Below are 26,810 nucleotides of genomic sequence, written 5' to 3'. Positions count from 1 at the left end.
CTGGCAAGTTCATGGACAGAGGTTGCAAGAGGAACATTGTTTCCCCCCCCCCCCCACAAAACCCCCCCGCCAGGTGTGCTGTGTGAGCATGTTGGGGCACAGGAGTTTCATTGGATCGCACATCGCCAGTTTGCGCAGATATGGAAACCAAGGTTATCTCGTCCACATGGGAGCAACTAGGATTAGTGTCACTTGTTCCTGGTGCATTTAGTTCACCAACCTGCTCAGTAGCAGAGTTGGGGGAAAAGCATAGGCAAATTTCACTGACCAGTTCATCCACTGGGTGTTCCCACTTGGACAAGTGCTGGGGAAACCTGGATGCGAAGTCTGGGCATTGGGGGTTTTGGCTTGTGGCGAACAAGTCTAAAGGGGGTAACCCCACAGGGAGAAGATATTGTTTAGGATATTTCTCGGGTTGCCACTCCTGCTCTTTCAGTAGAGGATCTCTGCTTAATGAGTCTGCCAGAGAATTGAGTTCCCCTGGAACATGTTGCGATGTTAACATGCTCCGCTTGAGTGCCCACTTCCAAATTATTTGTGCTATAGCCTGGACAGACTTGGAGGGTGTGAACCCCCCCTGCTTGCGTTTGTAAAACATGGTGGTGCTGTCCGTGAGGACTTGTACCAAGGTGCACTTGGAAAGCTTGTCGTGCTTGGAGCACTGCTAGCAGTTCCAAAGGTTTTGTGTGATTTTGGGGCTTCGATTTGTGTCCACAGGCTATGCGCTGTGGCTCCCACCCAGTGAGTGACACGTCTGTAGCGACAACTGCTTGCACGGTCGGGTGAAAAGGTTTTCCTTTGTCCACCAACATAGTGCTTGAACTAGGGTTAGCACCACCACTAGTTCGTCCCACTGAATGCTTGTCTGAGACAACTGTTTCGCTAACTACTCTTGCATTAGATGAATGCGCAACCATGCGTGCGGAATCAGCTAAAAGCATGATGCATCATCCCGATCAAGCGCATTGCTTTGCGTATGGTTATTTGGTGACCAGCCAGATACTGAGCTATTTGCAGCAGTATGTTTTGTACTCTTTCGTTTGACAGAAAGACTAGCCCCTATTATGTTTTATGACAGCCCATAAGAACAGTTTGGTCTTGCTTGGAACTAGACGATTTTTTCTTGTTGATTGAGAATCCCAATTGGAACAGGAGATGGATTTTTCTCTGGTGTTTTTCTTGGAAATTTGGAGGGGTGTGTGGGGAATTCCCCGGTTTTCAGCCAGTCGTCCAGATAAGGGTACAGTGGGATTGATTCCCTGTGTAGATGCAGTGCCACTAGCGCTAGTACGTTGGTGAATATCCTTGGAGGGGCAGATATGCCAAAGGGTAGCACCTTGAATTGTTAGTGCTGGTTCGCGATTATGAAACGCAAGAAACATCTGTGCGCTGGAACATTGAAATATGAAAGTATGCGTCTTTCATATCCAAGGTTGCCATCGAGTCCCCCTGCTTTACCAATGAGATTATCTCCTGTAGCGTTGTCATGCAGAATTTGTGTGGCTTGACATAGGTGTTTGCAAGGTGTAGGTCTAGGACAGGACGCATTGTTAGTATTTTTTCCACATAATGAAGTACATTGAACAGATACCCCGGGTTTACCTGGCTAGACAGGACGATTTCTGTGGTGTCCTTTCGGAGTAGCGGCTTCACCTCATCCATCAGGATAAGTTGTTCTTTCTGTGATGACTGCCTTTGTCTTGGCGGGTGGTTGGAGTTTGGATCAGTTCTATGCAATATCCCCCAGCCACAGTGGAAAGTACCCACTTATCCGAAGTGATCCCCTCCCATGTGTGGGTAAAGTGTGAAATACGGCCTACTGGAGTGGCATGGGAAGGAACCTGTAGCGGGTGGTCATTGCTTGGGGTGGGTGGGGTTGAGCCCCCTCTTGTGGGGGATCTGCCCCTACTTCGAGACCTTCTTTGGTCTCTTTGAAAACCCTGTTGAAGACTGTCCTTGTGACGAACCCCAGAAAGAACCTAGGCACCTTGATCGTTACTTGAGGACCGTTAGGGTTTGTCCTCTGAAACAGCCCAAAGGGTTTGTTGGTGAGCTGCCCTAGGGATTTGAGGGTGTTGTATTCCTCTTTTGCACTCTTGGGAGCATCCTCCATCGCTTTGCCAAACAAAGCGATGGGTTCAGTGAGCATATTTTGGAGGGTTGTCTGGGTTTCTTGTTTGAAGCCAGATTGGCGCAGCTATGTGTGGAGTTTAATCAGCATGCCTTCTGCCACAATTCTCCCTGCATTGTCCGCCGCGTTCAATTTGTTTTTGAGGATGCAGTTGGCTACTTCTTTCCCCTCTGCAATGAAGTTTGGAGGGGCTCTGGGACTGAGTGTTGAGCGATTTCATCCCACTTGTGACAGTTATAACTGGCTAATAACGTAGTGTTATCAGCTACATTTGTTTGGCAGGCTACAGAGGAAGCTACCTTCCTGCCCAGGGTGTAGATTTGTTAACTCTCGTCAGGAGGGGCTTCGACAGAGGCTCAAGGGGGTCCTGCCTTCTTTCTTGTAGTAGTAACTACTAAAGAGTCAGGCTTTAACTTCCCCCTACTGCAGAGGTCTTCAAACTGGGGCGCGCCCCCCAGGGGGCGCGGACGCGTCTCAGGGGGGCACCAGAGTCCAGCATGAAATGTAAAAAAAGAAAATTTTTAGATTGGAGGAAATGGGAAGAGGCAGCTCACATGGTCGTCGGACTGGAGCATAAAACGGTCTTAGGCACCAATGAAAAAATGACCAGCATTTGCAAATGGATATTCAGTCTTTTAGTCACAGACTGTTTGAATAGTACCCAAGGGCTTGTTTGTTCAAATGTAAACAAATTGTGATATTTAAAGAATATTTATTCAGCAACAATGGTCAAAACTACTAGCTGCATAGTGAAGTAACTCCTCAAACTGGCCCACATTGGCCAAAAAAGTGGCCCATTTTGACTGGCCTACACTAGCATTTGGCATTTTTGGTACGGTCATCACCCTATTGCCCTATAGGCCAGTCCAAGCCTGCTGGCTCATCCATAATGGGTGAGGGGGCGTCCACCCACTGTCACCTCACCCATTATGGATGAGCCGAGGAGCCAGCCCAGGAGCATTCCCTCAGCTGGAAAAAGCAGCTGAGGGAGTGCTCAGTGTTTCACTGCTGAACTGTCAAAGGGAAACACTGTTTGCCTTTGACAGTTAATTTCCCCAGCCGCACATGATCACTGAGCCATGATATGCTGGGGGTGTTTTGCTTCGCCAGCCTTGCATAGCTCATTGAAAATGCTGGCTGGGGCACTGCATGTATGTATGTATGTATGTGCAAGGGGGTGCTCCTGCGCCTCCTTGCACCTAGGGGCAGAGCAACCGAGAGCGGGGCATTTTAGCAACCACGCGCAGGCCCCTGCAGAAGGTATGTTTATAGGCGATTTATTTTTTATTTAAATGTGTATGGATGTGTGTATGCTTGTGTTATGGGACTGTGGTGGGAGCAGAGGACGGGGAAAGTTCGGACCTCCCCCTCGACGATGCGTTTAGCACATCGGTCAGTGGTTTGGCAGACTCTCGGCCGTGGGGGGGGATGGGGGGGGGGTGTGATGACTTGGTAGTGCTTGAGCCGCCGGGTGTTGTCCCCGTAGCAGAACCCCAAGCCTGCCTGTTGGGGTACGGGGCTTGCACGTGGGAATCCAATGGACCTCTATCGCCCTCAGCGTCTCTTAAGACATCGATGATGCCGTCACTCGAGGCTCCCTCGATGTCCATGGCAACCTCAGCCTGCATGGTGTGGTGGACCCAGTGTTAGTTTTAGGCCTGCAGTTTGCATTGTCCCTCTGCGTGAGACCAGGGGAGAACAACAGTTGTGGGGACAAGAGGGAGGACGTCGGGAGATTCCTGCAGTACACAGGCACTGGTCAAACAAGCTGGCAAATTCAAGATCTTCGGTTCGAGTAGCTGTAGTCAAACACAAAAGCTTGTGTCCTCCCCTGGTTAAACCGAACCAGCTCAGAGAATGGTATCCAGGTGGCTTACGAGTTGATTGGTCCCACCAACTCAAAGGAAGAAGTCGTCCTTGAATGGGCTTCTCTGTCGAGATGAACTTGGCAATTCAGACCTGCAGCAGGAGTTGCAGCAGCAGTCTTCCAGCTCTTCCTTCAGTTCTTTCGTTCCAGTGGTCGACTCTGCTTTCCAGTCCAAGAGACTCCCCTTTTAAACAGTTTTCTCCCTTTCATTCCAACCTAGCTGTCAGTCACCCAGCAGGGTGGCTATCCTTGCCGGACAGTCATCCAGCCAATCACAGAGTGCATTTGGGTTTCCTAGGAGACTAAGCACACAAAGTTTCGGGCACCTCCCTCACTTCCTGCCCACCCCAGACACTCAGGCGCCAGAGGCGGTCTTCAGTCCTGAAGCCCGGCAAAAGCGTACGAAAAAAGGGCCCAAACCTGGTGTGGCACGCAGGGACAAACTCTAGAAGGAGCTTTCCGAAAAGAAATGGCGAAAAAAAGAGGACCGGACCCGTTTAAACAAAAGGGCTTAAGGCGCCATCTTGAAAAACATGGCTGGTGCGATTTTTAGCTACCGGAGGTTCGGGAAAATCATTGTAGTTTGTTGTAAAACCACTGCCACCAGCCATTTTAATAGGAAAGGGTAGCATTTGACTGCTACCTGAGTATTTAGACACAGGGGATACTATGTAACCGCTCCAGCACTCCATTGTAAGATAGTGTGTGCTGGGTCTATGAATTTGGAATGACTAGTAAAGTCAATTTCACTTTACATTCTCTGGGGAACAGTAGATCCTTCCAGGGAAGGTATTTAAACCCTGTTTCACTGCACTGAAGGTGCCATCTAACACACATCAAAGGATGTTGCCTATGGAGTTATCTAAAACTCCATAATCAAAGAACACAAAAGTAAAACAAATCAAAATACATGTGGGAAAAAGTCACTCTTTCCAGGAAAGAAAATCAAGTCCTCAAAATCCAGCAAAGTTGCTGGGGGTCCAAGGCCTCTAAGGTGAAGGGAATTAGCACATTTATGAGAATTCTCCCTAACACTCCGCAGCTACCACTAGATGTCGGCCTATGCATAGAATGTGATCCAAGCAGATTCCACAAGCATCAGAGCTATATATGATACATTACTCAACAAAATTGTATTTCTTGTGCTTGTATCTGCTTAGATTCAATGCTCTGCATAGTCCGAAATCTAGTGGAAGTCAGTATTTACAAGATTTGTTTTCGAAACTCAAAAACAGACTTTAACAGGGTGTTTTTAGTAATACTATCCCTAGTGTGACGTGTACTGTACCCATGGCCCTTCATGTGTCTAGGTCCATCAGATTGTTTGACATAAGGTTGCATGAAGTGTAGTGCGAATACAGATGTGATAAAGCAGAAACAGTGATAACCCAGAAAACATCTATGCGCCTTCAACTCCACAGGGGATGAAAAGTCAGCACATGTGAATCTAAGCAGATACAAGCACCAGAAATAAGATTGCGTCAAGTAAAGTATCATTTCAGGAGCTTCTGGATCTGCTTAGATCACATGCTCTGCATAGATTAGCGAGCAGTTTCTGGAGAAGGAAGTGGGAAGTTAGAAGGAACACAGGCAAAGATGTTTTAGGACCGCTTGTCCCAACTGTGAATCTGCTTTAGAGTGTCAATGTAGTAATGCTGTGTGAACGCATGGAAGGAACTCCATGTAGCAGCCTTGCAGATGGCGTAGAGGGACGTTAGCAATGAAAGCTAAGGTAGCTCCTGTACCTCTGTTAGAGTGTGCCCTAGGGGACAAAGGCAAGACTTTCTTGAATAGCAGAGCTGCATGCACTTGACTATCCATCTGGAGATTGTGTTCTTTGATATCTGATCGCCCACTATACCAGGCTCTGGAAACAAAGAGTTTGTCTGTTTTCCTTAGACGTTTCATTTTGTGTGCATAGTACAAGACCGCCCTCTGCACATCAAGTGTATGGCGGCTTCTTTCTGCCGAGTCAAAACGAGATGGATTTTGAAAGACGGTAGGATGTTCTATGGATTGGTTTACATGGAACTTTGAAATGCACTTAGGTGAGAACCTAGGATGTGTTCAGAGGACAACCGTGTCCTAGAGTATAATGAAAAAGGGGTCTTGTACAGACAAAGCCTGTAGCTCACTGACTCTTCTTCTGGAGGCGATCACTACTAGGAATACAGTCTTGTAAATAAGATGATTAGGCTCAAAGGGTGGACCCCAAGACCTTGAAGAGTACAACATTGAGATCCCAACACGCAGTAGAGTTGAAAAATTATAAATTACTCACTGTAGTGACCAACGTACTCATAGTCCCGTTTCATCCATATTGCATGCGAGTCCTTTGGAGACGTGCAAGAACCTTTTTCACCAGAAAAAAATGTCTTCCCCATTAAATTTAGAGTAGCGTGGGGGTGCGGACCTCGGAGCATGAGCTCCTGACGCCGCCCACATACACCACTACTCAGTCCCCATTGACGTGTGGAAAATATTACCACTGCCTAATGACCCAAGTTTTATTAGGGGATAGGATAGTGGGAGGTATGGAGGAAAGGAGACTATGGACTAGGAGTACGTTAGTCACTACAGTGAGTAACTTCTAATTACTCCTACATTCCCTCCCCTTTCCTCCATACTGCATGGGCGATTATAACTGAATGTGGCCTCAGGGTGGAGAGGTGACCCCCCCTTAAGAAAACAAGTTCCTTAGTACTGCCTGTCCGAAAGCCGCGTCTGACTTAGAGCCAGCATTCAAACAGTAGTGCTTGCAGAAGGCCGAAGGGGTGGCCCAGGTGGCTGCCCTGCTGATGACCTGTCAAGGAACGTGTCTCTGGACTGCCACCACTGTGGCCTTGGCTTCGACAGCGTGGGCATGCATGTTCACTGGAAGTGGTTTGTGCTGCCCCTCGTAGGCCTCCTTGATGGCCCAAACCATCCACCTTGCTACAGACGGCCTTGAATGCCTGATAACTCAGCCTTGACCCTCCGAAGGGGACAGAGCGTCCGACTTGCGGAAGCTCCTGGTCCTGTCCTGGTCCTGTCCAGATAGAATTTCAGAGCGCGCCCGACATCCAAACTGTGCAAGACCCCTTGAGCATCATCCTTAGGATCTGCAAAGAAAGTAGGTTACACGATCTCATTTAGATGGAAAGAGACTACTTTATGTAAGCAAGTGGGATGCATTCTCAGGACCACCTTATCTCTGAACAGTAGTGTACGGTTCTGAAGCCACCAGTGCCTGGATTTCGCCAACCCTACACGCAGACGTAAAACCCCACTGGGTGTGGTTTCTTGATAGGTGGGTAGAGCCTTGTGAGGCCCGCCAGATGTCGCTTGACCACCAGGTTGGTGGAAGAGAAAGCCCTCCTCCGATAGGCTTTTCCGGTAAGCTCCTATGGCAGTAGGTAGGTACGGCATGTGTCTATTTGCACTCCTGATTATGCAAGGTGTGCAGAGAAGGATAGCAAGTCATCCAACATGCAAGTAAGCAGGTCCATCTCCTTAGAATCCGCCCAGGGGCAAAACATAGCCCATTTATTTTGCACTGGGTCTCCTAGTATCATCACTCCTAGCACCCTGAATGATGTCTAGGTTAGCCTGCGACAGCCGCAGATGGTTTCGTGCGACCTGATCAGGAGCCACAATGCGATGGCTAACTTCAGCAAGGTTGTGCCAGATAGCTTTCAGCTCCAGCCATTTGATATGGGCCTTCTGCTCCTGGAGGGACCAGACTTCATGGACGCTGTGGTTGTCCAGGGTAGTGCCCCATCCTTGCAGCGAGGAATCCGTGGTGATGGTAACTTATGGTGCCGTTTGCCGGAAGGGCCTGTCTGTCCGCTGGTTGCAGTCCGTGGCCCACCTGATGAGGTCCTGGTGGATGAAGGGAATAATGCTGACAAGCTCTGCTTGGAGCCCCGCTCCAGATTCCATGAGGCTTGCAAAGTGCAGCTTCAATCTCCTCATCTCGAGTCTTGTGTGAGGTACTACCAGTAGGAAAGCTGTCATGATCCCCAATAGCTGCTGGTACCACCAGGCTGAGGTCACATCTGAGAAAATGACTTGTGGCCATCTTGATGGCCGTGATCTTGTCCTCCGAGGGGAAACCTCTGAGCTCTTGTCCCATACGAGGCCCAGAAAAGTCATGCTCTGCGTAGGCTGCAGCTAAGACTTCTTAAGATTGATGGAAAAACCCAGTTCGAGGCAGTGTGGAGAACGGCCTCTGGGGATGTCGCCCTGACGAGCCAGTCATGCAGTGCAGGTAGACATGGTGACCTTAGGCCCTGAGAATGGCTGCCACTGCATTCATAACTCTGGTAAAGACCCTGGAGGCTGAGTTGAGGACAAAGGGTAGAAACTTGAATTGGAAGTGGGAGAACCGTAGAAGGACCAATGAGGCTGCCAAATTGGGACGTGTAGATACGCATCCTTCAGAACCAGGAAGCACATCCAGTCTCCCCTACAGTGTCTCCACAATCGGCGCTGGGGTAACCATCTTGAATTTTTGAAGGAGGGACCCGTTCAGGGTGGAAAGGTCAAACAACTCTCAGGCAAGCCTAGTTCTTTTGTATGGTGAAAATCCTGGAGTAGAAGCCCAAGCCTCGCTGGGAGGCTGGGACTTCTACTGCCTGGCCCTCTACGATCGAACGAATTTCCGCCAACAGAGTTGCTGTCCCAATCTGTGGGACTGGAGGAGAGAGGGAGAAATCAGTAGACAGTGACCTGTGGATATAACAGATAGGATCCACGGGTCTGCAAACCTTTGACGCCAAGACTGTGCGTGAAGGGCTAGTCTGCCCCCCACCAGAGACGTGGATCCGAAGCGGCACGTCATGCCTTCTTTCCCTCTGAGGCTGGGGCAGAGGGGGACTGAAAGAAGCCCTTTTTCCTCCCCACTACTGCCGTTTGTGCCAGTGCTCACGCGGAGAATGGTCAGCCTGCCTCGACCTCCGTTCCTGGAAGCTTCTGAACCCGGCAAAGGCATGCCCGTTGTCGGAGCGTTGATGCGACTGGGTCTAGGCCTTGGCCTTCGTGAGGATAAAGACTTTGCAGTTTGGGAGCTGCTGTTCTTATCTAGTTCCTCATTGAAAGATCGCTGGCCTCGAATGGAAGGTCCAATGTGTTTCTGGACATCCGGGATAAACTTAGTAGCCCGTAGCCAGGCAGTCCTCATGTCCATGGTGATGCAGATGGCACAGCCTTAGGTGTCAATGTGCGCCACAATGGACTCCATGATGGCCTGGGCCACCATTTTAGCTTCTGCCTGCCCAGTCTTCAAACGTACCTGGCTCTGCACTCTAAGTTCTGGAAGGAAGTCAACTATTTCCCGCCAAAGCCTCTGATTAACGGCTACCAGCATGGTGTCTGCGTTGGCTTGACACAGGTGCAGTGAGGCATTTGAATAAACTTCACCATAAGCCTCCAAGATCTTCTCCTTGCCTAGAAGCGCTGAACACGAGGTGGCCGAGGACAATTGAGGCTTGGAGTAGAGTGACACCGCAGTGATCACCGAAGAGAGCGACTGAGGGTGCGCCGACAGCACAAGCGGATCCCCCTCCATTTGCCTATACCTGGCGTCAAGGTGCCGATTGAAAGGCTCGGCTGAATGGGGTTTAAGCCATTTTTTTTGGCCAAGGCGACAACATCCTTCTGCATCTGGATCCATGTTCTGGGCATAGAGTCAGGCCCTCGGCCAGCACCCCCGCCTCCGGTTGTTCCACCTTGGGTTGTGGGAACCCCCCCAGGGTTTCTTGGCGGTGGAGCTAGAAACCTACCCTGCACCTCAGGACAGGGCCTGTAGGCGCATTGCCCTTGGCTAAATCGCCAGTAGTGCTGAGTAGAGGCGCCCCCTCAGACATCTGTCCAGTACAAGGGTGCAGCCCCTCGGGTGGACACCCGCTTAACATCTTGCGGTCCCTCAGCACTGTCCCTGGAAGGATCCGATGACGACTCAGCCTGGTAGCCCGTAGCTGTAGTAGCCTTGGCACATGTGCTGGTGCCTCCCACTCAGACGTTTCCTTGGGAAGGAGTCGCCCTTGCGGGGTGCGATGGAAAAAAGCAGCCGTACCTTGGGCCTCGACTTGTGTCTGATGAAGTCCTTCGAGTCCTCTGGAGGCAACTTTCCAAAGAGCTCCCTCCAATGAGCTTAACTGTTCTTCAGAGCCCGCAGTGTAAGCGTGTCGCACGCGGTACACCCCTCCCAGCCTTGACTGGGGCCAAGGCAGCAGAGGCAAAAAGCGTGGGTGTCGGACATTGGGAAGAGCCCTACGCAGGCTGGACACCTGCTGAAGCCTGCTGACGTCGACATGCGGTGGGGAGGAGCATGGCGCCAGAGGACCGAGTACCTGGTTAAGACTAAGACTATCTGGGGAAGAGCACACAGAATTGTAAGGCCGAAGCCAAACCCAAGCGCTGGTGAAAGCGGTCCATTCCCGTCGACGCGGAAAAGGGGACTGAGGAGTGGCGCCGGTGGGTGGAGTCAGGAGAGTGCATGCTCCCAGGACCACGCCCCGCGCCTCTAAATTTAAAGGAGGGAGAAGGTTTTCTGGTGAAAAAGGTTTGTCTCCCATCCCTAGCGGGGGACACCCATGCAGTATGGAGGAACGGGGACGGGACGTAGGAGTATTGGGTGTATAGCCTCTTTACCCCTTCCATGAATGCCTTAATGACAGGGACTTTCCACCAGGACACTTTATTCTGTGAGGTGGTGTAAGCCGACAGGGCCGCCAGATGCACCTTTATGTAATTCAATACTAGGCTGTAGTCTAGTAGGTAAAGCAGGTAGTGTAGAATGTTGACTGGAGAACATGCTATTGGGTTTAGTGATTGTGATGTGCACCATATCAAACATTTTCCACTTATTAAAATAGCAGGGCCTGGTGTTGTGTTTTCGTGCCTCCAAGGATATCCATACACCTTTGTGGAAGATTTACGTGGCCAAACTGACTTCAGGAGCCAAGCTGCCAAGTTCATTGATTGTGGGCGTCAGTGGAGGGATGCCCCTTTGTGTTGTGTCAACATTTTGTATGGGCACAGGAGCTTGATGGGGTCGTACATCGCCAGATTGAGCAGATGTGGAAACCAAGGCTGTCGTCCACATAGGAGCAACCATTATCAAAGTTACTTGTTCCTGGTGCACCTTGTACATTATCTATTCAACCTCAAAACCAAAAAAGACCTCAGACGACTAAAATACAGTAACAACCAAAAAATGAACAGTCATCAACTCAAAGAATTATCAGAAGATACTTCCGTCACGCTTAAACCAGCAGACAAAGGGGGCGCTCTTGTCCTAATGGACACCAAAGTCTACAATGAAGGCTGCCTAAGACTCTTACAGGACCACAAACATACCTCACTTTGGACAAGAATCCCATTATGCGAATCGGCACTATAATTAAGGAAACAATTGAAAAAGCCTATGATGCGGTTTGGATTACTGAACATACAAGAGACTACCTTATCAAAAAATTTCCAATAACTCCGGTATTATATGCACTTCCAAAAGTACATAAAAATCTCAATAACCCACCCTTTCGACTGATAGTAGCGGGCACAGAAATTATCTTTCATCCACTTGCCATCTACCTTGACAAGGCTCTTCAATTGTACAGAAAACCTCCACCTACCTTAAAGATACAGCACACTTTCTACGATTACTAAAGGAGATCCAGACAGATACAACAAATTGGATATTGTTCACATTGGATGTCAACAGTTTATACACATCAATACTGCATCAAGCAGGCATAGAAGCTCTGGAATGGTTCCTACTGAGACAGAATGAAACACTTATACACAAAGTCTTTGCCATTGAACTGATAAGGATCATTCTATACAATAATTACTTCAGATTCAACAGTAAATATTATCTACGTGCTCATCTGTAGCACCAGCATATGCGAATATATTCATGTTCCACTTTGATCACCACATTCTACATAAAGAACCTTGGAAAAACAAAATCAAATTCTGGAAGCGGTTCATTGACTATATCTTTGGAATCTGGGAAGGAACAAGTCAAGAACTTCAAGAATTCCTCATATACCTTAACTGCCAGGAAGGAATTTCCTTCACACTTGAGATTGGAAACCCAGGTGTCCACTTTTTGGATGTACAAGTTGAAATGAGAAATACAGAATTCTGTACGAACATCTATAGAAAACCCACGGATGTGAACTGTGTCCTACACTTTGGAAGTTTCCATCCACTTCATCTAAAAAATAAATCTTCCATATGGCCAATTTATCCACCTAAAAAAGATCACATCGGACCCCATGGCACTACAATCAGAACAAAAAACCATGAAAGATTCATAAAAAAGGTTTTCCAGAAGAAACAATTAATGAAGCATTGACACGAACAAGCACCACAACAAGAGAAGATCTACTACAAGAAAAACCAAAAAAACAAGAAAACAGATTAATTCACACTAAAATATTCTAGCCAAAGCTACCAGATGAAAAGAATAATCAACAAGAACTGGGACTTAATAAAATCCCCATTAACACTATGTTACAACTAGATCACTATATTTTTCCAACTTGATTTAGTCACGACCATTTACGTCTCAATCTGTCCATCACCTTTTTGCTACATTTGGCCTATTAGCCATGATAGCTTTACCTTGCTAGCCGTCTTAACGGCATTCCAAAATTCTTTAAACACGTGATTTGAATAACTACGTCACACTTACAATTTGAACACTACAGGCCTTTTATGCCCCAGCCAACATCAATCCTAATCCTTTTAAACTTCCTCTACATCCCGCAAGGAATATATTTTCTCTATATTTTCTTAATGTATATTGTTGTTTACATTGTTGACGTCATCACTAAGCGCCACAATATAAACAGCCATTTTGATCCCCATTGAGATCACGCAACAAATGCGAAAGGAACCTCCACAATCTTGGATTTTATCCTTGAGGTAAGCTTCTTTTCACCTCTGTAGACACCACCCTATCTAATCCTTATTTTTTTACTTACCCATGCCTTTTCGAATCTTTTCTTCTTTAGTTAAACGGCACACCAAAGATCATATAGACTCACCCGACATTTCGACCAAAAGACTTAGTTCCTATTCCGTTCACATCGTGCATTTTGGCGACTTTTGGAACATTACTTCGGGTAAGACCTTTCCTATTAAGTCACAACATAAATACCTGTATCCATATTCATCCACTCTGACCTAACTTAGTCAAGGGTAACTAAACGCAACATTTAATTACTTTCTGGGAAACTTGTAGCTTTAAGAATATTCTATTACTAACAGCAAGCCCTCATGACTTACTGAAGGTACCATGCCCCAATAAATATATAAGTGTATACTCCCTGGACAAACTCTGTGGATCTATTTTTTGAAAATAGCACTAATAGATCACCCTCAGCCATGAGTTTACGGTTTTAAATATGGTTTTTAGACTAAGGGTCTACTGTAGACCGTGTTGAACTTGAAAAAATGCATTGTAGATTCCAATATGTATCAACAAAGTTAATGTTGTATTTATGAGTTCTCATCTCTAGCATGACAAAGCAACTGAATATGAAGCTATAATTACTTTCCCTTATGAACACTTATGATTATATATGTAAACAGATACAAATAGTACTCTACTATAAAACTTTTTTTAAATGTTCCTATAGATGTGTTACACAATGTTGAATATACCCCTGAAGAAGAGATTTATCTCGAAACGCGTTGGGCCACCTATGAACCTTTGAACAATAAAAAACATCTTTTGAAGAAATATCCTCATCTATGAGATTAATTATTTGAAGATACAATATACTTGCATGTCAACAAACATTTGAATGTATGAATTTGAAATTCACTCCTAAAAATCATCTTAAATGTTTAGCTTATCTATGAGCTTGTGAATGTCATGATGCCTACCCCCGGAGCACAAGGCCAGGCCCAGCACCCCCGGGAGCAGGCATGCCCCCGGGTAAAAGCCCAGCGGCCCCTTATAGGGGCTCTTTAGACTCTGTCCTGGCGCCGTTGGCGCCAGGCTCATAAAGGAAGGTGTTTTGTGCACTTACCTGATGCAGACCATGCTGCAAGATTCAGGCCTCCCTGAGACATGAAAGGGACTATTTTGCCACTCGGGCGTGGCCAGGAAAGATACTTACCTGGAACTACTTTGGGGGCTAATAAAGCCACGCCCAGACAGTAGCTCACGCTTCGCGTTGTTCTGCATCCAAGCAGCTGAACGCTCACCGTGTCTGCTCCTGCATCTGGTCTCCAGCCACGCCCGCCTCGATCCTGGAACACCTGTAAGGAAAGAAGAGAAGAGAAAGGTGAAAACCAAGAATTTTACCAAACTTCTTACCTGCATCCGGAACCTCCACGCCAGCATTCCTGAGAAAAGACTTTCATTTAAAAGCACCGCGTTGCTCGCTGCAGCGCCGCGCTTCACTCACCTGTCCTCGGGAGTTCTTCTGGCTCCACCGTGACTGTCTGCACCGGTCGCCACATCTTGCGCCTAGGGGAGAGAAGAAGAGACAAAAGGTGAGCAGAAGGAACATATGAGGAAAGCCTAATTTTTCGCCATAACACTTACCGGTCTTCTGTTGGTGGACCATTCCTCATTTCGGGTCGACACCGCTTCGTTGGCAGGTACCGCACCCCGGCCACTATGGGAAAAGGACAAAAGACATTACTGGGGGAATATAAAGACATTAAGAGGGATCGCCCATAACGCTAACTCACCTGAGTTTACCATCGGCAATTCAATCCCTCAACGCATCGCCTTCATTCTGCACCTGAAATAAAGGACAGATCATAGGTTAGGAAGGCAACAGAAAAGGAGGCTCAACACTTGAACTTTTGTAATCTTCATACTTACGGCGTTCCGCTCGGAAAAGTCAAGTGGATTTTGCCAGCGCCATTCTGAAAACCAGTGAAGTAACTGGACTAACACGCGCCCCTGCACCAGAAGCAGGATGGAGAGTTCATCCTTTCAATCCATAAGGTGAGCTTCAACCGGGGATTTCGGAGGAAGTTAGAGAAGAACGAAGGGAGGAAGGGGGGAGCAAGCACACTATTCTGCAGACTGTTAATCCCCTTTCTCATCTGCAGAAGGATATTCCTACGGGCCAGACAAGCAAGATTTGAGGGTTCTGTTCAGTCGGTGTTCCGAGTTCTGCGCATCACGCTCGAAGAGGCCAAAGCAACCCAGACCAGCGCCTCCGTGGGAGTCAGGTGAGCGTTACAGTGAAAGTGTGCAGGGGACGGGAGTTCCTCCATCACGAACTTATCTTGTTCACGCACCTTGTACACCATCCTGCTCAGGAGTGGTGTCAGTGGAAAAGTGCAAGCAAATTTCCCTGACAAGTTCATCCACAGGGCGTTCCCCTTGCACCCTGGCTGGGGAAACCTGCATGCTAAGTGCGGGCATTGTGTGCTTAGCTTTGTGGCGAACAAGTCTAGTGGGGGTAAACCCATAGTGAAAATATTCTGTTTAGGATATCTATTGAGTTGCCACGAGTGTTCTTCTGGTAAAGGGTGTCTGCTTAAAGTGTCTGCCAGAGAACCGAGCTCCCCTGGAACATGTTGAGCGTCAAGGAACATGTTCGGCATAATCGCCCACTTCCATATTCTTTGGGATAGCTTGGACAGTGTGTGCCTCCTTGCTTGTTCAGATAGAACCTTGCTGTGGTGCGGTCTGTGAGGACTTGCACCGTTTGACCCTTGAGATGTTGCTGAAATGCCTGAAGACCATAGAGGACTGCCAAGAGTTCTAGGAAGTCGATATGTCTGGGCAGTAGCATGTGTCCACTGGCCCTGGGCTGTGTGGTGAAGGAAGTGGTTCCCCCCTCACCCCAATCCGGCGAGTGAGTCTCGTACGGCTTGCTTGTGGAGCACGAAAAGGTTTTCCTTTTAACAGGTTGTCCTTGGACCAGCAGCAAAGAGCCTGAACCAGGGTTAGCAAAACAACCGCTAGATCGTGCCACTGCCTGCTTGCCTGAGACCACCGTTTCGCTAACAATTCCTGCACTGGATGCAGGCATGCGTGTGGAACCAAGTGAATACATGAAGCCATCATCTAGAGCAAGCACATTGCTTTGCGTACAGTTATCTGGCAACCGACCTTGTAGTAAGGTACCTGCAACAACATATTCTGTACGCTCTCATCTAAGGGGAAAACCAGCTCCTCTGTGTTTAGGATAGCCCCTAGAAATTATTTTATTTGGCTGGGAACTAGACTATTTCTTCTCATTTATGGAGAAGTCCAGATTGAAGAGAAGCTTTGTCTTTTGCGTATTTAATCTGCAAACTTGAGGAGTTTCCCTGGTAATTAGCCAGTCATCCAGATAATGGTATGCTGGGATGGGCTTGCTCGCAGTACAGAACACCTGCACAGAACCTTTGTGAATAGTCTTGGTGCCGAGGGGATGCCGAATGGGAGTACTTTGAACTGGTAGTGTACTCCTGCCACCCTGAAACACAGGTATTTTCTGTGTGTATAGGCCTGAACTACCCAAAAGGTTTAGTAGCAACGGCAGAGCAGCCAGGCCTAGTCTTGGAGGAAGAAGGGCAGTAATGTAGTAGAGTAAAAACACCTTTGAGCACACAAGCAAACAAGACAATCACAATTTCAGTTAAATAAAAAATGTTATTAAACCAACTAGGAAATGTAAAGTTCACTAGTCAGTTCAGGTAATTGATATTGATATTTTATTTCTTTCGCGCTCGTACACAAGTGTTTCAGAGCGCGAAAAGTGAGGGGAACAGGGGAGCACCAAACAACGATCTTACTTGGCCCAGGGACATTGAGAACATGCAAGTGCATGGGAGAGAGGGAGGGGAAAAGTGCATGGAAGGGGGGAGAAGTGGAAAGTGCAGTGCAAAGGAGAAACAGATAAATAATAAAGGCAACAAACAGTGGTAGTGCAGCCGGCAAGTGCTGGGTTTAAGGCAGCAGACAGGGTAGGTCTGATAAGTGCAGGAAGAAAGGATGGAGGGGTTGTATGGGTACAGATACAGACCCCAGTGCAAGGGGTGGCCTGAGGCAGTGCGGGAGGGTGAACAGGTAGCTGGGCCCAGAGAACAGAGGGTGGCCAGGTGCACAGTGCCAAGAGAGAACAGATCAGCAAGGGAGAGGGGGTGCGAAGGCAGAATCAAAGAGGAAGGTCTTGAGGTGCTTCCGGACCCGAGATGGTTCTCAAGTTTTAGAGTGGCAGGGAGGCTGGTCCAAAGGGCGGCACCAGCCGAAGACCGATCTACCCCCGAGCTCGTTTCTTTGAAAAACAATTGACCCTGAGGGAGTTCGAGGTAATGGAACGAAGAGCTCGAGAGGGGAGTTATTTGTGGAGGGATAGCTGACGGTATTTTGGACCCAGGCCCCAGAAAGCCTTGTGCACAATGCAGAGTGTTTTGAATTTAATCCTTGCATCCACTGGGAGCCAATGGAGAGATTTCAGAGTTGGAGAGATACGATCCCAGGGCTTGAGTCCAAGGACAAGTCTTGCAGTCCTGTTCTGGATGTGGGCGGAGAAGGAAAGTGTCGAGTTAAAGATGACCCCCGAGGTTCTTCGCCTCACAGGTGGGGGTAGGAGGCAAGAGCAACTTTGTACATGTATACCCACACACACACACAAAAATAGGACTTTTGCAGCTTTAACTCAATTCAATGGTAAACCTTAAAATAGAATTCAGGCAAAAGAAAGTTTCTTTGGGTTAGCAAAAGTATTCATCAAGCAACAATCACAGAAGGAGGATACTGCTAGCTAAAATTACTTTAGACATACTTATAGTATGCCAATTAAACGAAGAATCACTACTTTAGAAAATATTGAATGGATAATAACCAACACAGCAGGTAAGACTTGCATTGAATCCACAGAGGCCTTAGGCTTTAAAAGTCCATCCTATCTAGGTACGAGTGTCTCAAAGTCTGATTGGGGTCAAAACTAGCAAGGCACAGTCTGTGGAATGTCAAGATTTCCAGAAAAAATATGTCTTGTAGCAAGTAAGTACACTTTGTTGGGGAAAACCGTTTGAGGAACTTCGGAGAATGCTCCCTGTAGGCACATAGGCGTTACACCCGAGTGAACTTGTATGACAAACTCCCAAACGCCTGAATCAGCACTCCAGGAGCAGCAAAGCAACTCTAGGCAAGCTGTACGAAGAGTCCCACAGTACCTTAAACATGAAGCTGCAACACAATGCAGCAGCAGACCCGGTCACCAGATTCTAGGTCAGGCAGACTGAAGGGACACTGGAATGGATCTCGCTGCAGCAGTCGAGAGGACTTCAGCAATATATTCTTCTTGGTTCTGTGGTTTTAGCACCCTTTTCAGAGCACTAGTGAAGAACGGTTACCGCCTGGTCTATTCTTCTTGCTCTCTCGGTTTGGCTTTTCAGTGAGCGGAATCTTGTCTCTGGAGGGCCACAGGGAGTTCAAACATTTGTGAAGATTCGATCTTCAGAAAGGTGATGCACCGCACAAGGCCCACAGGACCCAGGGTATTGGCAAATTGCAGCTGGAGAAGGTCACAGCTCGAAAGGATGGCCCAAGATGCAGGTTGTCAGACTGGTTAGGCTGATGAGTCTAAGGGAGGAAGTCGTCCTGATCAGAGCTTCCACGTCGCTTGGAAAAGAGGGCTGGAGCAACAGCAGTCACTCAGATAGTTCTGGCGGTCTCTGTAGTAACTGCAGGCATCCTCTTCAAAAAGGATATTCAAGCAGTCAGCTCTCACTTCAGCATCAAGACCCTTAACTTTTATGCAGGAAAGCAGTCATTCAACATGAACTTTGGGGACAGCTCCCACCCAAGGACAGCCAGGCACCCAGTTTGAACTGGATCTATTATGCAGGCTCACTGGAGGACAAAGACTTGCGCAGTTTCATTGTCTTCCCAGCTTCCTGTCCTCCCAGACACATGGATGCCTTTGAGCCGGCTTCACAATGGATCCCGGCGAAGACCAAAGACACTAGGACCGCCCACACCCAGCATGGCAGAAGGACCAAGAACGAACAAACCATCATAAATTGGCGAAAAAAAGAGGGGAACCATTTTGGATCCATGGTTCCCCATGTGTCCCTTACGGCAGCTGCAAATGCAGCCTGCGATTTAAGTTTCACAAATATTGTAGAAAATCATCCACTGCAACAGATGGATTTGTTACTGTAACTACAAAGTTACAGGAGAAGTGAGAAAAGGGTTACACCATATTCTCAACACTGCACATAAGGTGGGGTATGCTGATCTCACAAAAAAATCCTTGTAAACACTTCTTACAAAAAAAACATGATAAAATCAAAAAGGGAAGCTCAGGCAGCTTCCAGCAGCCTTGCACATAAGGTGCTGTACGCTGCAATACAAAATTACAGATGCCATAGAAAAAGAAGGACAGTAGGACTCCAAGAAAAAGAAAGAAATGCAAAAGATTCCCATGAATAGAATACAAATTAGAGTGCAGAAAAAGGTTCCTGTTCACTCAGAACTGACAAGAAAAATACAGTAATCCAGCAAACATTTCTGAGGGCTCACAGATGGAAGAGATTGTGCATAAAAATGAAAATCTACCCAACAATCATGGCAACAGAAAACTGAGGGCCATCGAATAATGCCCTGGCCTACACCATACGGGCTAATGGGTTCTGCTCTTGTAAATGAAATAGACTAGTCAAACCACTGTTCTCCACCGGAACTCAATGTACCTATACTGGACAATCAATAAGGAACCTTTGAATGCAGCACATCAATAGCTGTTTTTCTGAATTATTTCTTTGCTTTTTTATAAATGATAGAACAGATTGGATCTTTTTTTATAGTGTCATGGCGCACATAGGAACTGCAACAAACATACTACAAATAGAACATTGGTTGACATTACCCTGGTTGCATTTAGACTGAATCACACCTTACAGTATGCATACATAAAATATTTCAAATAGTGAATTTGTTTCACAACATTTTGGTGGTATCAAACATTAGTAAAGGGTTGGAAACTGAAAGGCAAGTTACCAGAGCAGCAGGTTATACACTTCAAAAACTCTAAAGACTAAATATCAACTTACAAGAGACAGTGGCGAAGCACCAGATGGAATCCGCTTGGCGTCCTGTTAAAAGTAAAAATTGTAGATACCATTTCAGAATTTACAAGTGCATACGTACTGAGAATGTTTTGATAACATTTCAAGCATGACATCACTTTTTTGGGGACCAAAACTCCAGCTCTATTGAGTTTGTAATAAGAGGGCCGGGTGTTGTAAGGGCAGTACATGTCTCACAGCTGAAGACCAACTTGGAAGGGGTGTAGCATGGATATGAATTTTACACACCACCAATTACCCCCATTGATTCTCTACTAGTATTTCATGGCAGGAGGGTTTAATTTACATATTTTCTATTGCACTCAACAGCAGCATTTGAATGCTTCTTTAGCAAATATGTCTGCAATGTTGCCCATTTTTTTTACCCAGAGATCCACTTTCAATGATGATGCACATCGTGAATAGAACTATCGCACTAAGCTCCCCAAGGTAATTGGCCAGTAACAAAAAACAGTCTCCAAAGGAATAGCTGACCTTAAATTTAAAGCCTTTCGCGATTTACAGGCAATGGACAGCCTTAACTGATTTTAAGTCTGCAATTCAAAAAGAGTAGCCGTCTCCAAAGGGTAGTACATGAGCCAATGGAAGCCCGCCAGCCCACTTTACCCATGCCAGAACAAGCAAAGGTAAATTAAGTGAAAATAATTAAAAGCACAGCAAATATTTTCATTTTGCAACTTTCCTATGGAAAGCCATTCTTTTCACTCAGATCGAGTGAAATTCTCTCCGCCTGCGAGTTCCCCAGCACTTTGTTACTCTTGGTTTTTATCTGACTGAGCGAGTACCCTTATCCACACAATTTGTCTACTCTGAACTTGGGAACCCCTTCTCTCTCTTTTGGATTCTTTTTAATGGAGTTATTCTTTCCTTCGTGTTTTCTGGGATCTACCTTTTACTATTGCAGCACACAGCACTTTCTGCAGTGTTGCTGGAAGCTTCTTGAGCTTTCCTTTTTTAATTTTACCTTGGTTAACTACAGTTACCAGGGAAGGGGCACACACCCTTTTGTCCCTCCTGTATCTTTTTTTTAGATCAGCCTACCCCACCTTATGTGAAGTGCTGAGAGGAGCATAGTCTCCCTTTTCTCACTGTTGCAGTAACTTTTAGTTACTGTTACAAGTTCATCTGACAGGTTGGTGGCAGTGTACCTTTTGGCTTGACTTTTTGTGGACTTCTACCACAGGCTGTCTTCACAGCTGCAGGAGGGGCACGCCATTTGCCTAAAATGGTGGCTGTACATTTTACACCCCGTTCATGGCTTGTTTTTACTTGAGCCATATTCTACCTTCCTGGGTGGGGGAGGTCTTGATGGGGTTGTCTCTGGCAGGCTTCCCTTGGAAATCTCGCCAAGGCTCTTAATGCCTGAAATGACAGGAAGTGGGAGGACGTAAACAAAACTCCCCTGGTCTTCGTCTTGCAGTGTGTGCCGCCTGCAACCAATTGGACCTGGGAAGCTGGCTGTTTCCGTGGACAGCTGCTCCCCAGATTTGCATGAAAGGCTTAAATGGCGATTATTGGGCTCCATCACTTTTCTTGCATAAAAGACGAGGGTCCTGGAGCTGAACCTCAGTCAGCTACTGGATTGAAGATCCGAAAAGGTATTCAATTTGTAGAAGGATATCCCGGCAACTTCCAAGCGACCGCCAGAGCAGTTTATTGACTGCTGAAGACCTGACCCTGATTTCCGAATAACAAGCAAGATCTCTTGAAAACTTTTCTCCCTTGGTCTGGAGGGCCAAACCAGTCTCAAGACCACCTGCATTTTGCACCTTCCCACGAAGAGCTGTGACCTTCCCGGGCTGCAGACTCCCAATACCCTGAGACCTGTGCCATTTTGCGGTGCAATGTCTTGTGAAGCGCGGATCTGGCTGAAACATTGTGGACATCCTTCTGGGCCTGCAGAGAGCCTTTTCGACTCAGACATCCCCTCAACTGAGTCGTGGGCCGAGAACCAAAGAAAGGTCTACCGGACAACAGGCGCCGATACAAAGCCTGTGAAGGGCTCTGTCGCACCAGTGTAGTGAAGATCTACTGGTGGAGGTCCCACTGCTTGACTGCATCAGTCTGTTCCCCGCAAAGTTCCTTCTTCAGCCATCCAGGCCAAGAAATCCGAACCAGTGACAACTGTCGCCACACCTTGCGGACCAACCTGCTGCACCAAGTTCTTCACTGAAGAGGTATTGTCAAGCCTAGTTACTTACCTTGGTCTTGGCTGCATTGCTCAGGTGATCTTGAAGGGCTGCAGTTAAGCTGTTACTTGCACCCCGCCCTCTGGGGCACCCAGAGTCCCATTGGGGTGAACAACCCACTGGGCTCTAAATTGCCAAAACTATTACATACATGCAAACCTGAAACATTCATAGACTATGCTCTGTCTGCTGCTTAGGTGCCCCTTTCCTCCTCAGCTCTTGGACACTGGACCGCCAGAAACCCTCCGACCCCCCAACTCAGGCTCATTTAGTATAGGGATGAACTTTTGAAGATTAGTTGGACGGGGGTTAACTAAAGTTGCAAGATTTGATTTAAGTATGCTAATCAGTATCAGTACTCACTTTTGTGTTGCTTTACCTTTGATTTAAAGTGTGCTACCTTTTACTCTGATTTTTAATTTATTGCATTAAAATTGAAAAACTTTTTTAGCAATGGGTTAAAAGTTAATCGTACAATAAGCACAATAAAAGTAAAAAAACAATTACATCAAAATGATAAACCTAAAAAAAAACAAAAAAAAAAACAAGATTCTTTAACTGGTCCTGTCTCAAGGAGAACTTGTGCGAGAAATTGAACAAGTGCAATTACATTTTTTGTTCTATGTCCTTGTATTAGCGAATTCCACCAAACTGACTAGTCCGAAATTGTGAAATCTGAAAAGAGAGGTCTGAAGTACTTTGTGCGTAAATATCTCACGCCCGGGCACACCGCAACAATATGGACTAAAGATTCAGTCTCTGATGTCCTTGCAGAACAGACAATGGTTTTCTTGGGACAAACCCTGCATTGCTTGGATCTCATTTGTTGAGTAGAGATTTAGAGGGGCTCTCATAAATTGGTCTCCAATTCTTTTATCCGGGAATTGTTTCAGGTAGGTGCAAGCAGCATTCAGTTTACAGCCTTCTTATGGCAAATGGGGTACAGAGTGGTAACCACTGACCAGGTCCACGGTTTGAATCCAATAGAGTCTTCAATTTTACTTTTACTCGCGTTGGGTTTGTCACCAATTGGTCCAAAGAACTTCATTTCTTTCAGGCATGTCATTTTCATGCGCCAACCCTGCAAGGATAGATTACAGTCCGCATCATTTTGTTGTAAATAATTTCCAAGATTGCTGCTCTTGGAGTAGAGCAACATTTCCCATAAAGGGCTGGTCTGTTACAATTGACTATACACTTCAGGGATGAATGTCCCAGTTCTCTTCGAAGAATGGCAATCGGGGTGGATTGTGGAACACCCAAGACCCTCTACCAAAATAAAAACCTCAAGGCGGGTCAACAAGGGCGCCGAGATGTTGAGCATGGTGTCGGCTCCATAAATTACGGGCGATGTAACATTGGCTTTGTAGAATCGTACAACTGGGAGGATAGAGAAACGCCCAAACTTTCTATTCATCGCACATGCCTGGCTAGTTGCAGCTTTCATCTTTCCCAGTAGTTGGGATAACATGGGAGCTTCTGGTCTTGAATTACTTAGCCAGACACCCAGGTATTTGAAAGATTCTACATGTTCGATCTGCTCATCACCCATGTGCCAAGAGAAGCAGTTCTTCGCCCTCACAAATGTTCCAAAGCTCATGGTTTTACCTTTATTTTGAACCCATTTATTGTGATGTAATTTTGAAGGGCATCGAGTTGCCTCTGTAAACCAACCGGGTGGTCAATGAGTACCACATCAGCGTACAACAGACGTGATAACTGAGATCCACCCACCTTGGGGGGAAATTATCCTGTTGGCAGGAAAGCTTAAGGCATATCCTCCAAAAAGAAATTGAAGAGGGCCGGGACACTGGACACCCCTGATTCACACCCCTCAGATTTATTTTCTCTTTAGACAGGATCCCGGCTTTGTCGTAATCTCACTCTTAAGGAGGTAGCGGAGTGCATGGCACTAAATTGGATGCAATATTGCCTTGGGGCAGTTCATTTTCGACCAGAGCAGACCCCTATCCACCTGGTCAAATGCCTTAACTAAGTCTACAAAGACCATGTAGATCTTAATTTTCAGTCTAAGGTTCCCTTCAACATTTGCAGCAGCAAGATGTTAACAGCAGTGCCCAGGCCCTTCACAAAACCAGTTTGAAATGGGTCGAGACTGTCGATAGATAGACACCAGCCGTGAAAATGGTCCAAAAAAATGGTGCCATTCAGTTTACATCGATGAGAGCAATAGGGAGCTAGTTCTTTGGATCATTCCGATCACCTTTTTTGTGAATCAGGACCACTATCGCTTTCCTCCATGTACTGGGCACTTGATGGGATGTAGCAATTTGTTAAAACAAAATAGATATGAAAACCGCCCAATATTCTAGAAACTCCAACAGAGTTAGTTAGCCCATCTGGGCCCGGTGCTCGAGACCTTCAGTCTCCTAATTCGATCAACAATTTCGTTGGAATCGTTGTTCATAATCCATAGACCAGTGCTCTTACGGAAGGCCTCACCTGCCCCAATGGCCATAGTCTGAGTATACAACCTTCCAAAATGATTAATCCAGATCTCACTTAGAGGGTTTGATTGATCTGCTTTAGTAGACTCATCCAGCTTTATCAAAGACCAGATCTGCCGCGGATCTTTACTGGCCAATGCTTTCAACATGCCTCTGAATCGTTCTGGTATCTGATACTTTGAAGTACGAAGCCAGTTTTTGTAGCTAAATTGCACCAACTTAACTTTGCTGAAATCCTTAGGCACTCTTGATTTTTTTGGCGACTCGATTCAGCTTTCACACTAATCTTCTCTTGGACACCAGAACCGGATCAAAAAGCATGTTTAAAGTTCCTGGCCGAGAGTCTTATTTTTAGGGTGGTAACTAAACCATTGCACAAATCAATCATTGAAGGCATATAATCCTGAACAGTAGAGCCAGATGCTCTATTCCAGCAGGAGATGGTCACTATGATTTATTTTAATCACTTGAAAGCTGTTAACCAAGGGCAGAAAGTTAGCTGACAAATATAATCCAGAGTCGAGGTGTGACCCATATTTTCCCATGTCAGCTGTGCGGGCGTATCGCCTTTAGTATTGCCATTGAGAAGTTGCATGGCTCTGGAATCCATAAGTGAGTTCCACAGGTCCCGTCTCACATGCCGTGGATCGTCGTAGTTCCAAACTTGATCCGGTCTTGTTTCCGTTAGATCAGGGGTATGGAGATCCCCACAGATGATGATATAATTAGACTGCTGAGTGATATATGCGTCGTCCATATGATTAATGACCTGGGCTATAAACAGTTCATTCGAATTCAGAGCCGGGTTCCAATACACGTTGATTGTAATTTTACTTGATATTTCTCCTCCAACCGTGGACTGGTCAGACTCCCATCCAATCACAACCTCTTGTGTGAGAAGATTGGAAGAAACTGACTTCAAGAGGTTTAGGTGGATGCCCGATTTCACTGCTGTGAGGAGTCCTGCCGGTGGGCGTCCAACGCTCCCTTTAACAGCTGGATTGATAGTCCTCAAAACCTTCCAATCCTGGCAACTTCCTCAACCACGTCTCCTGAAGACAGATCAAACGGTAATCTCCCAGGTTTGTATCACTAGTTCTTAACAGGTGGGAGAACCCCCACTGGTGTTCCAGGAAGCAAATTTCAAATAGGCTGGTAAAAATGAAGAGTACACTGTGTGAAGTTCTCATCGTTGATTCTCAAGTTGGACTGGGTTGCCAAGATGAATTTTGAGGCACTAAGGCACTTGCCAACCAAAACCAGTCTGATGTTGCAAAGGTTGGGCCTTTTCAAGGATTCTTTTGGGTTTGACGTTGCCCACTTGTCGAATGGAAGAGTTTGCAATACTGTGTGAATACTAGTTGCATGACTTACTTCTAAAGCCTTGGTGTATATAAAATAAACTATTCTCATAACTACTAGTGTCCGTGTTTCCTTGAACTGATTGTATGCTCCAAGTACGATGTGCCTCAATACAGCCCTTCTCCCTCCTAGACGAAGCCTAGCTGCTCAGCCATTGCTACCAAACATTTGGTTAGTTCAGGCTAAAACCTAAGGGGTACAACCCTGTCACCTAAAGTGGGCATTTCCAAGTTTCTGTCAGGCAGCAACTTGTGTAAAATTCCTTTACACTTTTAATCCTGCCCTGGCTTTTTGAAGGCAGTGAAGCCTGCAGCTTCACTTCACTTGCATTTGCTCACATGGGGAAACCGATTAGTCACTTCAGACTCTCGGTACTGGGAAATTGTTTCCCTTTTAAATTCTTGTATTTTTAACATTGCACACAGCATGTTACAATGGAGATACATTTGTAACACCCAACCTTTTTACACAGAAGATTTCTGGTTACTTTTATATGTGCCTAAAGACAAGGTGAGGGCAGTTAAAGTTTTACCATATGTGTGTTATTTTTGGTGTGCACATTCAAGTTTACCACTTGGGCAACTAAAATATTGCTACTGCCCTAGAATGGTCGTGCCACAAGATTTTCATTGCTCTTTTGGCCATAGTGTAGTTTGCCCTTCTTCCAGCCCTCTCAGGTCAGGAAAGTCCTTTTAAAGTTATGCACGTGCCCGGGTAAACTGCTGTATTCGCGGGTTAGTGAG

The 26,810-nt window shown here is 46.5% G+C and overlaps 1 protein-coding gene across 1 annotated transcript in view; it reads right to left on the bottom strand.

The window, feature by feature from the left end:
- The window catches only part of NUP153 (nucleoporin 153), a 1,189,258-nt gene that overhangs the window by 821,033 nt on the left and 341,415 nt on the right, over positions 1–26,810 (bottom strand). Inside the window, exon 7 of the mRNA XM_069613598.1 lies at positions 20,013–20,054. Within this exon, the coding sequence (XP_069469699.1) occupies positions 20,013–20,054 (42 nt within the window). The remainder of the gene's footprint in view (positions 1–20,012; positions 20,055–26,810) is intronic.

The sequence above is a fragment of the Ambystoma mexicanum genome, chromosome 5p (assembly GCF_040938575.1).
Source record: "Ambystoma mexicanum isolate Mex_15411 chromosome 5p, UKY_AmexF1_1, whole genome shotgun sequence".
NCBI lineage: Eukaryota > Metazoa > Chordata > Amphibia > Caudata > Ambystomatidae > Ambystoma > Ambystoma mexicanum.
The sequence above is the reverse complement of the archived record's forward strand: the minus strand, read 5'-3'. Positions and strand labels throughout refer to the sequence as shown.